Source organism: Rhinichthys klamathensis, unplaced genomic scaffold, assembly GCF_029890125.1.
Source record: "Rhinichthys klamathensis goyatoka isolate OS25496 unplaced genomic scaffold, OSU_Roscu_1.1 h1tg000009l_1, whole genome shotgun sequence".
NCBI classification, from domain to species: Eukaryota; Metazoa; Chordata; class Actinopteri; order Cypriniformes; family Leuciscidae; genus Rhinichthys; species Rhinichthys klamathensis.
The window spans coordinates 2,015,816-2,033,241 of NW_026606562.1; the positions used below are offsets into that span (position 1 = coordinate 2,015,816).

Consider the following 17,426-nt stretch of genomic DNA (forward strand, 5'->3'; position numbering starts at 1 on the left):
AATGCTCAAACAATGATTTTTGAAAAAAAATTTTTTAGAATGCAGTAAAAATGTTGCGAAATTTGGAGCCTTTTGATTTGGACTGTATGAAAAATGTTTATGATTAAGAATGTGCACAAAAAATCTTTTAATTGTGAATGTGTACTAAATTATTATTTGCAAAATGGCAAAAAAAAATGCTTTAGATTTGGAAAATGTTACTCCAGAATGCAACATATTTGATTCTCAATGCACACCAATTTTTTGATTTGGAGAAAAAAGATTTGGAATGAGTAAGTATTATTTGGAAAAAGCCAAATAGGATTATGATTTGTAATGTGTAAAAAAATGATTTTGATTTGGAATGCCGAAAAGAAATCTTTTGATTCAGAATGTGCACAAAATTATTATGTGGAAAACAAACAAACATGTCTTTGATTCGGAATGTGTAAAAATAGTTTTGATTCAGAATCTGTAAAAACATATTTTATTCAGAATCTATAAAAATGCTTTTGATTTGGAATGTGTTCTAAATTATCATTTGGAAAATGCCACAAAAAAAAAAAAAAAATCTTTAGATTTGGAAAATTTCATTCCAGAATGCAACATATTTGATTCTGAATTCACAAAAATTATTTTGGAGAACTAGAAAGCATTATTTGTGGCATGCCTAAATACGTTTTGATTTGTAATGCACAGAACTGTTTTTGTGTCAGAACAAATAAAATGCTTTTGATTTGAAACAAAAAAAAAATGATTCAGAAAGAGACAAAATTATTATTCACAAAGAGCCAAAAATACTTTTGCTTTGGAATGTGCAACTGCTGATGCTGGAATGTTTTGGAACGCGCTTAAATGGTTCTAATTCGATTTGGAACGTGCCAGTGATGATGCCCAAACACGCGGTGTGACTCAGGCTTGGAGACAGAGACACAGTCCTGATTCACTGAGCAACTTCATTCATATTGCAGTAGGGCAGAGCAGATGGCAGTGAGGCGGTGCAGAGACTCTTTTATAATAACACAGAAGAACTCTTTGATAGTACAGTCATAACAGTCTACACATGTTCCGCATGAACGAACCGGATACTGGAGCAAAATCAACCCAGCACGCAGCCGACGACCGATGGGAACTTCTAATGGAAATATAACAACATTATTCACACTCTAAAGCCCTGCATATACATTACCTGGCTTTATTGGCAGGTAATGCAATAGTGTGTCTCTCTCTGACGGGATTGGAGGTATTTTATCTGAGTGTGTTCCGTGCGAAGACAACATGAAGGTGAAATCTAGAGATGAGAGTTTGAACACTACTGGAGAATGTGACGGATCCAGCGACCTGCTGACTGGTTAGTGCACTTAACATCACACACGAATTATTACCACGACGACGAACAATTTAATATTTTTGTCAGTTCTCGGATAAAGTTTGCTGACCTTATTCCCGGCAAACACTTGCCGACTGACATTCTGGTTGTTTTGTTTTTCACTTTTCAAAAATACTTTCACCGCCTGATTTTCCATGTAGCCTATCGTATTCGTCAAATTCATCAAAAAACTGTTAATGTTACAGTTGTTGTGCGAATGACGCATTTTAATGAGAGATATTGCAGTTTAATCATATTACGCTTCACGGTTTTAATGTTTAAAGGCTGTTTTTGCATAATGCGTGCTGCGCTTATCCAGACATGATTTAGATTAGCATAATTTCACTTCGTCACTGTCGATTCTAACTGTAAATGACTTATTTAACTTAACAGTGTTAAATTAGTCACGTTTCGTGTTTCATATTTGAAAGAGACTGCATACATACACTGTCCGCAATATCTGGGTAGTCGACATTCTGTGACATGCTAAACTCCATCTCAAGCTATAAAAAGCATGAATTATTTTATATGGTAATTAATGTATGTTGTTTTTATGACCTCGGTTTTTGCAACACAGCAGTGCAATAAAACTACTTACACTGGTGGTAACCAGTCACAGCATGTGAAATATATATAAACTCAAGTTAGCAAGTCTGCCTTGCTAACTAAACTGCTAACCAGCTAGATAACTTCCTAAACAAACTAGTATACTAACTAATTAACATACTTTACAACTAGCTAATTTTCTGTGAAATCTGCAACAGTTTGTTAATTTGCAGTCAAATCACTAAATTAACAACCAAACTAACACACTTACCAACTTATTCAACTAATTAACCAGTCAACCAACTATAGTCTATAATCCCCCAGCAAAGTAGGCTATTAAATAGGTCGAAATAAATCACTCGACCAATTTCATGCGTGTCATATCTCATATCTTGTCATAACATGGCTTTATAATATCGCTTAAATAATTGATAAAGTATATTCAAGTATAGTTTAGTCAGACCTCCTCTTTGTCAGTGTCACAGCTGTACCGTTGCCTGAAGTCAATCTATAATGTTAATATAATATTCACTGCAGTGTCTCAATAACTGAGGTCATAAAAACTGCACGGATAGATAGATGGACGAACAGACAGGTAGATTGGGATTGGGATCCCACAGTCCCGCGATTTGCCACGTAACAAGAAAGGTGTCAATAAACGAAGTGCACGCAGTTGATAAGACACATTCTCTTTCTCCATAGCTATCTGTTGTAGGCTAAGCCAAGTGATTCATTATTTTATTCGTTCGTAGATATGCAATATGAATGTCCAACATGGAACTGTGTTTGTGAGATGCCAGTCAGCTGATGGATGTGGGTGAGATAACTTCCCTCTACAACCACATGACACGCTGCCCTCGAGAGCTGACAGGGAGCTTCCTATTCAAAGAAAACCCTGATATCCAGGGAACGCAGCTCAACCTCGAGCCCTATCGGGTCTGAAAGCTGGCCCGGTCAACAATTTGATCTCACCATAAGCTCACAGCTCACAGTGTTTGCTAAAAGTGTAACCTCACTCTGTGCTCTGTGAGCTTACCACGCGAGTCCACTGTGAAATCAATGTGTTAAACTCTCATTCTGTTAGTTTCACTGTGATCTAACATTTCTCTAATATTGGTCAGTTATATCACAAACATCATGTAGACGTTTGGCTGGTTCACATGTGCCTGAACTCTGCCAACACAGGGCTGGCCACAGTGCAAATCGGCATTATAATATATTGTGTATGTGAATAGCAATTAAAGAGACCACTCACCATTTCTCCAGTGTAACAATTCCACGCTGAGTCCAGAACACAACTGTACAGCACAAACGGTTTGCTAACAAATCCTGCTGTAAATTCTGCCATAAACATCATTGGTCTGGTCCCTCAGGGCCCTGATGTAAGTGTGTGTGCAATAACCTCTGTTGAAAGTAGGGCTGCAACCCAAAACGATTATTTTGATAATCGATAAGTTGGCCGATTATTTATTCGATTAATCGGATAACAAAAGCCAGATTTTCTTTTCTTTTATTATTGACAAAACACACTATTCCACATCCTGCCCCAATGCTGTCCTTCAGGCCACGTTTACACAAAGCCAGGTATTTAGAGAAACGTATATCCCCCCCGCCCGTTTTCAATAATAACATCGTGCATACACCCGCATAAATACGTCGTCGAGCGCCATCATAACTATGCCAAACCTATGGGCGGCTGTGTAGGGAGAAGGATAAAGCCATGCAAGCCAATCAGAATCGACAACAGAGAACCTAAAACCCAGTTTCTCCCAGTTGACACGGCAACACATAACCGGGGTTTTCAGAAATCTCCACTTTGGCCGGAGTTTTTAGAAATAATAGTTTTCTGTGATAAAAACAGGGTTTTCTTGTAAATGAGAGGCCAAACCGTTGGGAAATATCTGTGTTTTCCCTTCGTGTAAACGGGGCCTCAAACAAACATGCCAACTGAACGCAATATGAAAACATTTATAATGAATATATCTATATCTATGCTATGTGCAAAAGAGCTATGTGCAAAAAGACAGTTTAAATCCCTAGATTAAAAGTGAAGATAAGTACACAAGTACACACACATTCACTCTGGACACAGTAGCCTGTGATCCAGCAGATTGCCTTCGTCAGCAACAAAGGAACGAGAAACCGAACTCTCGTGCTCCTCAACCTAGTAAACGACACACAAGTCGTTTGACACAGAGGCACACTTTCACAGTAAATCACCTTCGACATGTAACAAACGGCTCCTGGAGACAAAGAAGTTGATGACGTATTACAGATGCAGTGCGAGTTCCCATTTGAAGGGGGAATCATGAGCCATCGATAACTTTCATACACACATTTACTTTGAATTTATGAAAAAATGTTGGAGCAACTGAAATCACACATACATAAAAAAAATCCTAATTCATCAGTAACTTTCTTATAAAAAAAATATATTCTAAATTTACGAAACAATATGGGAGTAACTGAAATCACACATAAAAATCATGATTCATCAATAACTTTCGTACTAAAATGTATGAAAATGCAGGAGCCACAGAAATCACACACACACAAAAGTCATGATTAATCGATAACTTTCGTATTAAAATTTACAAAAAAAATAGGAAAAAATACTCTGGGTGGCCATGTATGTGTTAAGATTAAATTTTATACATAGATATATCATATTAATCTGCCGTTTAGACATTATTGTTATGCATAATAATAATAGGAATAGGGAATAGGCACACTATTTATCAATGTATAAGTGACCTCAATCATTTGGCAAAGCATAGTTTGTTCAGTGTGTTGATGCTCATAAACTGAATGTGGGGCAGTGATGCTGGTGTTCAGGTTTTGTTTGTTTTTCCATCCCAGTGTAAATAAGCTCTGGAGAACCAGGTGTTTGAAATAATTCACCAAAATGAAGTGACATGAACTCGGTTGATGATAGATATGTGTATAAAGCTCAGTGCCAACAGTAACGAATACATTCAATGAAACTGATTTCAGGTCTGATCTGAATATAAGTTATTTAATTTGTATTTTTTTAGCTTTTAGTTTGATGTTTTATTCATGACTCATTAGCATTGGTTTTAGTGAGTGTGGTTTGTTCCAATGGTCCACTTTGATACTTTAATAACTGTCTGTGTTTGGGCATTCCAGACAGGCTATTGGTGCTCTAGTTAGGAATTTTTAGACCATTTTTTGCAGGTTACATCAATAAGTGCCAATAAGTGTTTATAAGTGATTCATTAAATCATGTCACAAATAGCAGTTGGATAGTACTGTGTGCACTGAGTTTATTTAGACAAACAAAAATAAGTACTAATAATAAACAATATATTACTTCTGTTTCACTTACTGTTAAAAAATGGTAAAATGGTAAATGGACTGCATTTATATAGCGCTTTCACAGACCCAAAGCACTTTACATTTTGCCTCACATTCACCCATTCACTCACTGACGGCGTCAGCCATGCAAGGCGCCATCCAGCTCGTCGGGAGCAGCTGGGGTTAGGTGTCTTGCTCATGGACACCTCGACACTTAGTCAGGTGGAACCGGGGATTGAACCACCAACCTTCTGGTTTGTAGACAACCTACATGAACCACTGAGCCACTGTTAATGCACTGAGCAGCCAAATTGGGTTTCCAGATGCAACTTTGACTTGAGGGGGGTTTCCAGTTAAAATTTCCTACTGGGAACTAGGACATTCCCACTTTTGAGGACAAATGCGCTGAGCAGCCAAATTGGTTTTTCAGATGCAACTTTGACTTGAGGGGGGTTTCCAGTTAAAATTTCCTACTGGAAACTAGGACTTTCCCACTTTTGAGGACAAATGGAACACAACTACGATGTTTAAAAAAAAAAAATGTTATAACCACCAAATTACCAACTCACCATGTTGTGAGTACGGTCTCTTAAAGTTATAAGATAACCAAAAACATTCCAGTTACATACTTATATTCGTAATACTTTGGTAATATTAGGATGCAAAGTAACTGGAATGTCATATGTCTGTAATTTCATTACAGAATGTCTTTACACTCAGTCACAAAATGTAAATTTCCCTTAAGATTTTTTATTTTTTTCATCAAAGCTGGAGATGCGGATGATAAGCAACTATCTCTATAAGTGATTCGATCATTCACTCAACCGATTTGCTAAAATTCATTCAGGAACGCCACAGCAGTCCCAACAAACACACAGAACGTTTCCCTAACATTCCCATATGGTTCCCAGTTGGTTGGAAACCAAATAAGAATGTTCTGGGTACATACTGGTAATGTTAGGGGAACATTATCCAAAAACCTACAGGGAATGTTCTATTTATGTGAAGACTACTTTTGCTGGCTAACCAACAGAGAACATCAGGATGTCTGTTCTGGGAACATTAACATTCCCAAAACATACCATACCATACCATACCATACCATCTTCTTCCGCTTATCCGGTGCCGGGTCGCGGGGGGAGCAGTCTAAGCAGAGATGCCCAGACTTCCCTCTCCCTAGACACTTCCTCCAGCTCTTCCAGGGGGACACCGAGGCGTTCCCAGGCCAGCCGGGAGAAGTCCCTGCGTGTCCTAGGTCTTCCCCGGGGTCTCCTCCCAGTGGGACGTGCTCGGAACACCTCCCCGGGAAGGCGTCCAGGAGGCATCCGGAACAGATGCCCGAGCCACCTCAGCTGACCCCTCTCGATGTGGAGGAGCAGCGGCTCTACTCTGAGCTCCTCCCGAGGGACAGAGCTCCTCACCATATCTCTAAGGGATCGCCCAGCCACCCTGCGGAGAAAGCTCATTTCGGCCGCCTGTATCCGGAAACTTGTCCTTTCGGTCATAACCCAAAGCTCATGACCATAGGTGAGAGTTGGAATGTAGATTGACCGGTAAATCGAGAGCTTCGCCTTGCGGCTCAGCTCCTTCTTCACCACGACAGACCGGTACATCGACCGCATTACTGCAGAAGCTGCACCGATCCGTCTATCAATCTCCTGTTCCATCCTTCCCTCACTCGTGAACAAGACCCCAAGATACTTGAACTCCTCCACATGAGGCAGGAACTCTCCACCAACCTGAACTGGGCAAGCCACCCTTTTCCGACTGAGGACCATGGCCTCAGATTTGGAGGTGCTGATTCTCATCCCAGCCGCTTCACACTCGGCTGCAAACCGTCCCAGTGCATGCTGAAGGTCCTGGTCTGAAGGCCAACACAACAACATGATCCGCAAAGAGCAGAGACGAAATCGTGTGGTCCCCAAACCTGACACCCTCTGGCCCCTGGCTGCGCCTAGAAATTCTGTCCATAAAAATTATGAACAGAACCGGCGACAAAGGGCAGCCCTGCCGGAGTCCAACATGCACTGGGAAGAAGTCTGACTTACTGCCGGCAATGCGATCTAAGCTCCTGCTTCGGTCGTACAGGGACCGGACAGCCCTTAGCAAAGGACCCCGGACCCCATACTGCCCGAGCACCCTCCACAGGCCGCCGCGAGGGACACAGTCGAATGCCTTCTCCAAATCCACAAAACATTCTGGGAAAAATTGTTTGCTGTCAACTGTCTGTCACAAATGGTTTCAGCAAGGATGAGTAGATGCAGGAACTAGTTGCAGCAGTAAAACTTTAATAAACAATAAATCAAAAAACCAAACACTCAGGAGATTATTAGCACAAGAACAACCAACTAATATATAGACGTAGAACGGACAAATGAACAATGGAAACTCAGGACTTAAATACACAGAGGTAAACGAGGAAACTTAATGATCAACTGGCGTACTTAATTAGACTAACAGGGAGACTATTATTCAGTCCCACAATGAACCACAATAACAAGTGTACAACCAATGTACACTCAATGCTAGAGAATACCCATAATGCACTGTGGGAGTTGTGTGCTGAAGGAATTCCCGCATCTCACCAGGAGATGGCGCCGCCATACCAAACCATGCTAGTCCAGCGTAATATCATACAGGTATAAATTCCTTTTTAATTGATTGTTAAATTGTTTATTTACTGTTTATACATGCTAGTTTCCATGACAGAGTTCAGGATAAATCTTTTCATTACTACTGGAGCTGCCAGTTTGCTACGTTTCAATTAATTATTAAACAGCAAGCACAAACTATGCAAAAGCAGCAGCCCTTCTGGCGCACTCAGTGTCCGAATTCACTCACTCGTTTTCATTCACTCCTTCAAGTGGAGTAATGTTGGAAATAGTGAATGAGGGTATAGGGGCCGATTTCTAACACAGCATAGGTCAGGATACATATGGCAGGAAACAGAAACAGAATCAAAATACAATGAACAACACAATTCTGACAGTACGCCACCTCCGGAAAGACGTGTCCTCGCACCGTAAGAAGAAGTCCAACAGAGGAGGGAAGGAGGGGCTGGCAAACTGCAAGACATCAAAGGAGTTGACGGAGGGAGAGACCAGGGTGGCAATGACAGTGGGAGGAGCCAGGCGGACCCAGAACACAACCCAGTGGAAGGAGCCATGGTGGAGGTTTGGCTGATGACACCAAGGGGACGACTGATGGAGATGTAACCGATGGTAGTGGACTGGAATGGCTCAATCTTAAGTTTATCAAGCGACGAGAATACTTTTTGTGCGCAAAAACAAACAAAAATAACGCCTTTATTTCAACTATTCATTTCCTTCTCTTTGGGCCTCTAGTCAGTTAACGTAGTGTGATTCCGTAGAGCTACGTCACACGTAGGCTCACTATTGGCCGACGCTGGTCATGTGCGTGATGCGTGTGACGTACAACAACCGAAGGTTACGCTATTACACTAGTGAACTCACTCGAGGCCCACAGAGAAGGAAATGAATAGTTGAAATAAAGTCGTTATTTTTCTTGTTTTTTGCACACAAAAAGTATTCTCGTCGCTTGATAAACTTAAGATTGAGCCACTGTAGTCACTTGGACTATTTTAACGATGTCTTTAATAACTTTTCGAGGCCGGCAAGTTCAGTCCCTGAAGAAGCCTATGGACTAGTATGGAGGAGTGACCCAGCTCTCAGATTTCATCAAAAATATCTTAATTCGTGTTCTGAAGATGAACGAAGGTCTTACGGGGTTGGAGCAACATGAGGGAGAGTCATTACTGACAGAATTTTCATTTTTGGGTGAACTAACCCTTTAAGGCAAACATCCTCTTCTAAGTCGCCACATAAACAGTTTGCAGAGGCCAGCTGGAGCTCACCCTCAGTGGAGGGAGTGTGTGCGGGGTCTTCCTCCATTCCCTTGAATTCTACGAGTACTCCCATAACGTCACACGGTGTTGCCGACTCACGCACCTGGTCAAACGTTGTTTGAGGCTCGGGGGCGATGACTGGCTCATGCATCGCTGCTTGCTCAAGTTCTCCGTCTGCACTGGGCTCGGGCATCCTCTTCGTCTGCAAGGGTGATGGCTCTGGGTGAGGAGCGGGGCTGTAATGTCGTCTTCAGCCGGGCAGATAATAAACGGCAATCCACTACATACCAACACCCACTCCACAAACTCCACAAAATCTTCCTTTGGACCGTCCACTGTAAGGCATGCCTTGGACCACTCACTGATGTAAAAAAAGACACAAAGTGAGCAGTCCGGATAGCGAGTCAAGATAGGCAGATTAATAAAATCCCGGGTATGGTTCTCCAGTGGACGGACCTCCTACTCCAAGCAGAGTTACTGGAAAGCTGATAAATACATATTTCAAAACGAAAAAGGAAGAAAAAAACGCTGTAAAAAACTTTTATTGAACGGTTGTATTAGAGTAATTCCACTCTCATGCTGTGGTCTGAGTATTAGAAAAACGACACTCTTGCTTGTGAGATATTGCTTTTATCTACTTTTGGTTACTTTTATCTAGTTGCAGTCACATTTAGTTAAATGGGTCGAATTGTAAGATAAAATGTTGCTATTCTGAAAAATAAAGTTTTGGAAAAAAACTCGGAATTGTGAGAAAAAAAGGTTATAACAGCTGTGTGATAAAAAAGTCACAATTGCCTTTTAAATTTTTTTATTCAGTGTCGGAAACAAGCGATTTACGATACGATTCACGAGAATTTTGCATGAGGGAGAAATTTCCCTGTGCAAATTTCACATTGGATTAAAAACAATTTTAACTGTTACTCGAATTCACCATATATATCAATATATAAAACTGCTTGGTTTGGCTTCTGAATACACGGTGCACCTACTTTGTCTGTGAGATTTCACCGAAGTCTCGCTAATGTGGTTGTGCTTTTAAAATACGTCATTGGTAATTTGTCCCAGTTCTATGTAATTTACACACTGATATCAAATGCCATGTCCAGCACACTCAAAAGGGTCAACGTAACAGTGTGTGCCCATATTCTTTTCTTTTTTTTTTGTTGGTGAAATTCCTTTCTTCAGATTCAGCGATCCGATTCATTTTTGAATCAAAGCCAGAGCAGCAAACTGTGCCAACTGACTGTGACGGACTGCCATTTTGCGAATAGTTTTGTGTCCTTGTAATGCAATTTAAATGATTTACAAAGTACGTCTGCATAGCTAAGCAGTTGCCTGTGTTTGCAGGTAACCCTCCCTCAGGCCAGAGAAAAAAGAACATGAAGCAGCGCTTCCTCAAACTCCTGCCCTGCTGTCATGTGGACTCAAGCCCAGCTGTCAGGCAAAGCAAGTGACCCAATATCGTGCAAATGTTCATTTATTTCAGTAATTCAACTTAAAAGGTGAAACTAATATATAGACTCATTACATGCAAAGTGAGATATTTCAAGCCTTTGTTATAATTGTGATGATTATGGATTACAGATATGAAAACCTTTTCCCAATATTCTAATTTTGACTTTGGGGTTTTCATAAGCTGTAAGCCATAATCATCAAAATTATAACAAATAAAGGCTTGAAATATCTCACTTTGCATGTAATGAGTCTATATAATATATTAGTTTCACCTTTTAAGTTGAATTACTGAAATAAATGAACTTTTGCACGCTTTTCTAATTTTTCGAGTTTAACCTGTATTTCTCTAACATAAATTCAGTACTATTTCTGCAGTTTCTGTATGTTTTTTAATGTTTCCATCTGTTATATAGACAGCATTGAGGAGGATTTTGAGGTTGCTACGGTGTGCTACAGGCCGGATAGTGTGGATAAACTGATGGAACTGACCAAGTTCACCAGAACAGAGCTAAAAGTCCTCTACAGAAGTTTCAAAAATGTAAGAAACTTAATGCCTTTTTAAGGTCCTCACCAGTTTGACCTGTTAATAGACCCAACATTAAGGGTGTGTTCACACTTGGCAGGTTTGGTTTGATTAAAGCGAACCCTGGTACGACTGCTGTAAGTGCAGTAAATTTGAATAAGTGTGAACGCTGCCTTGCGCACCAAACAAGAGGATCGAGCCCCTTGCAAAGGTAGCCCTTTTGGTCTGTTTCTAAACAAACTCTGGTGCGGTTCGGCTGAGAGATATGGACTAAAGACATCTAAACGAACCAAAAACAGGACGTGGTGTCACAAGATGCAACCCTAAAAAGGACAGAATGCTCAAGCACACCTGGTTCTTCTCATCATAGTTCACACATATGTACGCACAATACAACAAGTGCATTTAGCCCGGCACACACCATTGTCACAACACACCCTAAGTTTATACATTTATATACAGTTTTTCTGTTAAAGCCGTCAGCCCTTATTTTTAAAAATCATGTTTAACAGCGGAATTCATGGTGTGAAACTACATTACCCATGATTCCACCAATCAGAGAGTCACAACCACGGGGGTAATCCATCGACCGGAAGTTGAAGCCGGCCGGGTGCCGCCATGTTGTAGCAGAACTTCACTTGCGTTAGCATTTCCATTGACTCCCATTAATTTTGGCGTCACTTTGACAGCGAATAACTTTACATCTGAGGCGTTTAAAGACTCCATTTGTCCATTATTTATTTCTAAAGAAACACGACAATGTATAAAGGGCTCCATTACCTTCTATGTTACATTATGGCCCCGTAGAAACAGTTTTAGTAAAAATAGGCTAACGATTGCGTCATAACCACTCGACTCTCTGTCGCGCTGTACAGAAATGACCGTACAGACAGGAGGAGAAGCTCGCAGGCAATCGGGGGGACGTCCCGTCAAGGGAGAAGCACATAGATAATGAGTCCATAAAAGCAACGGAATACTTACTCCTGCTCGCTCACGCCAAAGAACTCTTTGCTCAAGTTCCCCGTCTCTGCAAGATTAACGTTGGCAATTTTCACGCACAGCTACTAGAAGATTCACGTCTGTCAGACAGGTTGCTCACGTCATCAAGCTTAGTTTGAGTCGGTTTGAGTCTGCGCGTCAGGAACGGAAGTGCTCAGAAATCGCTAAAAATGGGCTTCAACTGTCTCAACTGAGTTCCAATGAGATGGCTCTGTCCATTTCTTATACTGTCTATGGTCACAACCAGGAAAATGGGCCAAAAGAGCTCTTAAGCTCCGCCCACTTTTGGTACGAACTTGGCATGGAGGCGGAGTTAGAATCCATTTGCAGGAAGTTTATTGAAATCACACAGCAGACAATTCCAAATTGAAAAGGAAGATGCAGTCGAAATTACAGTCAGAAACTCAAACAGGGAGTAACCCCCAATAAAACAGTCCATGATCAATACTTGGAAGAGGGCTCCCTCTGGTGGCCGGATGAATGGGAGTCAGCCTCAGTAGTTACTGTGCAACTCCCATGAAGCACTGCGAATGATGTAATCCAGTCTACCTACACGCTCAAAATACTTTAATATTTAAATTGATATGCAAAATTTGAAAAAAATGTTTAATTTGATTATACTTTTCGCAATGCTTCATGGGATTGTAGTCCATTTCTAAAGCCGTTATGTACAGTCTTGTAGCTTTGTCTATTTGTTACATTTTCAAAAAGTTTTTTGATTCAAATCAAAGTTTGTAATGTTGTGATTCACCTTGTAGCTGGTTGGTTCATGCATTATAATGCGTTAACGAAGACTTTTTTGAAATCCCTATGGGAGAAATTAATGGAAGAAATACTTTGGGAATCAACGCCACTGAAAAAGTGGGCAGGCACTAATGCTCTCTTATAAACAGGCAAAAAAAAAAGGTCACTGTACCTTTAAGACTCCTAAATGTAAATAAACCTCTGGTGTGATTGGCTCATCTCTTTATATATAAAGAAAGATTACTCATGGTTTAGGGGTTTGCTGACACTCTCAGTTGGGAAATCTGGTTCGCCAACTATTTTTGCGATTTCATATAAATTCACACAATCTCATTCATACACTTTTTTACGACCAGCTCATGCCCCATGGGTTAGGTTTAGGGGTGCAGGTTTATGTGTAGTTTTTTTATTGTACAAATCATATGCTTTCCTACAAATCAGATGAATGTATACGAAATTGTAAAATACTTACGTTTTCTCATGAGATCAGGTTGGCCCCTTTAAAGAACACATGAGATGGTTTGAGACGTTTTCTTCTTCCTGACACATATCCTTTTAAAAATTTAAATGTATTGTAAATATGTAAATATTCTTTCAGTATATTTTTGTTTATGAGTATTTTATTGTGCTTTAGGAATGTCCCACTGGAGCAGTAAATGAAGAGACTTTTAAGTTAATCTTCGCTCACTTTTTCCCTCAAGGAGGTGAGTGAATAAAGCATGAAGGTGATTCAATTGAATTAATTTGTTCCAACTCTTTAATTAATCGAATTTAGACCTGGCCTTTATAAATCCCTCCTTTGTTTCTCAAATTAAGTCTAATGTTTTATGCTCCATCTTTTGAAGATTCTAGTGCTTATGCTCATTTCCTGTTTGAGGCTTTTGATCGACGCAAGAATGGAGCAGTTAGTTTTGAGGTCAGTTATTCATAAACATATACTTATACTTATTTGAATTCATTTTAAACCATATAGTAATATACAATAGTTATGTAAAAAGTAAGTTCAAGTAAATTACATGGATTTTATGCCATAGAAGCAATGATTTTATTTTTATTTTTAATTGTTATTTTCACCTAAATCAGATTATGTAACCTAATCAATAGATGATTTACTGTTATTATCATAAATATGTTACGTGTTTATATTGTACTTTCTCTCTTATTTCTCATTGGCTGCAGGACTTTGTGGTTGGCCTGTCCAACATCCTGCGTGGGACCGTCACCGAGAGACTGTGCTGGGCCTTTAGTTTGTATGATCTCAATAAAGATGGCTGCATCACTAAAGAGGTACTTCATGTTTTTTTAAATGTATTTTGAGATTTAATTTTAACGTTTATTTCGGCCATTTAGCCGTCCATTGTGAACCCATTACTGTATTCATCTATTTATTCTGTCTATTTTAGGAGATGAATGACATTATGAAGTCCATTTATGATATGATGGGGAAGTATACGCATCCGTATATGAAGGACAGTGCACCTACAGAACATGTCGAAAGTTTCTTCAAGGTATTTTCAAGTATCTTCTTTCACAAGGCAGAGATTCATAGAATTAAAGCTGGAAGCCCCAAAGGATGTCAAAACTAAATGTTTTACGGTCTTAAAAAGTATACTACGATGTTTTATTTATTAGTTCTGCAATATATATTTGTTGAACTGTTTAAATCAAAGTTTGATAGGGATAATGTAACCACAAAATACACATTTTTGCATTTTGTTTCAAATTAAAGGCGCAGTAAGCGATTTCTAAGAAACTCTGTTGAAAATTCAAATCTACACCCAAACAAACAATTCTGTGAATATCTGCTCCATGTCTGTTCTGTGTGTGTGCTGAAAAAGAAAATTGTGTACTGGCTGTGTAAATAGGAGGAGAAAAACTAAGTGGATTGGAAGGATCCACGGTGCACCAAAACACTCTTGTAGCCAATCAGCAGCAGGGGGCGTGTCCACTCATAATGGGGGAGGAGAGAGAGTGAGCCAATCAGCAGTAGGGGGCGTGTCCACTCATAATGGGGGAGGAGAGAGAGTGAGCCAATCAGCAGTAGGGGGCGTGTCCACTCATAATGGAGGAGGAGAGAGTGAGTTAATCAGCAGCAGGGGGCGTGTCCACTCATAATGGAGGAGGAGAGAGAGTGAGCCAATCAGCAGCTGGGGGCGTGTCCACTCATAATGGAGGAGAAGAGAGAGTGAGCCAATCAGCAGCAGGGGGCGTATCCACTCATAATGGGGGAGGAGAGAGAGTGAGCCAATCAGCAGTAGGGGGCGTGTCCACTCATAATGGAGGAGGAGAGAGAGTGAGTTAATCAGCAGCAGGGGGCGTGTCCACTCATAATGGGGGAGGAGAGAGAGTGAGTGAGCTAATCAGCAGCTGGGGCGTGTCCACTCATAATGGGGGAGGAGAGAGAGTGAGCCAATCAGCAGTAGGGGGCGTGTCCACTCATAATGGAGGAGGAGAGAGAGTGAGCCAATCAGCAGTAGGGGGCGTATCCACTCATAATGGGGGAGGAGAGAGAGTGAGCCAATCAGCAGCTGGGGGCGTGTCCACTCATAATGGGGGAGGAGAGAGAGTGAGCCAATCAGCAGTAGGGGGCGTGTCCACTCATAATGGAGGAGGAGAGAGAGTGAGTTAATCAGCAGCAGGGGGCGTGTCCACTCATAATGGGGGAGGAGAGAGAGTGAGCCAATCAGCAGTAGGGGGCGTATCCACTCATAATGGGGGAGGAGAGAGAGTGAGCCAATCAGCAGCTGGGGGCGTGTCCACTCATAATGGGGGAGGAGAGAGAGTGAGTTAATCAGCAGCAGGGGGCGTGTCCACTCATAATGGGGGAGGAGAGAGAGTGAGTTAATCAGCAGCAGGGGGCGTGTCCACTCATAATGGGGGAGGAGAGAGAGTGAGCTAATCAGCAGCTGGGGCGTGTCCACTCATAATGGGGGAGGAGAGAGAGTGAGCCAATCAGCAGCAGGGGGCGTGTCCACTCATAATGGGGGAGTTGATCCTGAAAACACAACTGCATCTTCTTCCATGAGGGGGTTTGGCATCACGGCGTCTTTGTTTCCAGGCAGACCGTTAAAGAAAATCCTGCGAAAATCTCCCAGAAATCCTGTAGAATTCCACCAATCAGATGACGGCTTCAAACTCCTGAAGTGTTTCCCATGTTGTGTGCCATATGCATCAGACGTTCAGCCGAGACTAGGACCCGTGGTAATACGGGAAAAGCGTGATCTGTCTGATGCGCTATAGCTGTCAGTCGTTGCATAGCGTTCGTTATTTCGGGTGGAGCAATGAAGGGTGGGGTGTGTTTCTTTCGGCTGGGAGCGTGTTTGTTTGGGTGTCGGATTTCAAATATCAACAGTGTTTCTCAGAAATCGTTTACTGCAGATTTAAGATATGTTATAAAATGTTGAGTAGAAGTTTTTGCTGGATGTTCGCTCAATGTTTTTTAAATGTTACTACTCGATTCAAAAAATTTGTTCCCATAATGTTTGCTATATAAACAATAAAAAATGTTTGCATAACCAAGAAAATACGTTTTTAAAACATTTTAAAATCTGGACATTTGAACGTTCAGAGAACATCCAGAAATAACGTTTTCAACGTTTTGCAAAATGTTCTTAGCTTTTTTTTTGTTAGCTAGGAGTACATACATATTTTTATTTAATTTATTATTTAATTATTGTTATGTCTAATGCTCACCATGTTTCTGGCACAATACAGGTCTCAAATGATTGATTGTTTTTTTCTGTGTGCACTCAGAAAATGGATCGCAACAATGATGGCATCGTCACAATAGAGGAATTCCTGGAATCGTGTCAAACGGTACAAGGGCGACGCCAAAAACAAACTATTATTTCTATATTTTTTATGCTTTTGGTATTAAATAGAAATATTGTGACTTTTTGTTGTTTGTGAATGTGACTACTCATTATAAAGACTCGTTATAAGTTAATTTAACACTCCAAAATGCATTTAAAATGAATAGAATGAACCTACATGACCTGTAATGATATTTAATATGTTCTTTGTTTTGTATTTTATCTTTTTACCGATCATTTTTGCTCAGGATGAGGCCATCATGGAGTCCATGCATATGTTGGATCATGTAGTTTAGCTCTGTATTATGATACCGGGCAAATATTGCTTGATGACTTCCTCCATCTTGTACCTACAAATGACTGGTGCAATGTGAGCATGCCACGTTATTTCACACCCTGAGGATGATCAACTGTTATATGCCACTGTCTTTGCATTTTTTATATATATATTTTAAATATAATGTGATTAGATATTTTAAGCCAGTTCAACATAAAAGGCACTTAAAATGTGAATCTTTCTGTTTTTAATTGGTCTGTCAGTTGTAATTTGTTTTAGTGCACTAACTAACAGTATGTATCATCATACACCATTATGTTTCCAGAATGTGTGAAAATTCTATAAGCACAATCTACAGAAATTATTCATGTCAGATGTTATTAATTCAGTTGTGCTGTAATACATTTCTTAAGATTATTGTAAATATATGCACAGCAATTTACAATTAATATCAATGGACTTTGACATGTGAACTATGCAAAAGTGGGACTGTTGTTGGTAGATTCGCACTAATAAAATGTTTTACATTCTCGGAAATTCAT

The 17,426-nt window shown here is 40.3% G+C and overlaps 1 protein-coding gene across 1 annotated transcript; it reads left to right on the forward strand.

Moving 5' to 3' along the window:
- Positions 1-851: 851 nt before the first annotated feature.
- On the forward strand, positions 852-17,007 carry kcnip2 (Kv channel interacting protein 2). Its single transcript, XM_056260551.1, has 9 exons — positions 852-1,330; positions 10,422-10,524; positions 10,947-11,067; positions 13,430-13,499; positions 13,641-13,711; positions 13,975-14,082; positions 14,199-14,303; positions 16,549-16,611; positions 16,856-17,007. The coding sequence occupies exons 1-9, from the start codon at positions 1,258-1,260 to the stop codon at positions 16,901-16,903; spliced, it is 762 nt and encodes a 253-aa protein (XP_056116526.1). The 5' UTR covers positions 852-1,257; the 3' UTR covers positions 16,904-17,007.
- The last annotated feature ends 419 nt before the right edge of the window (positions 17,008-17,426 follow it).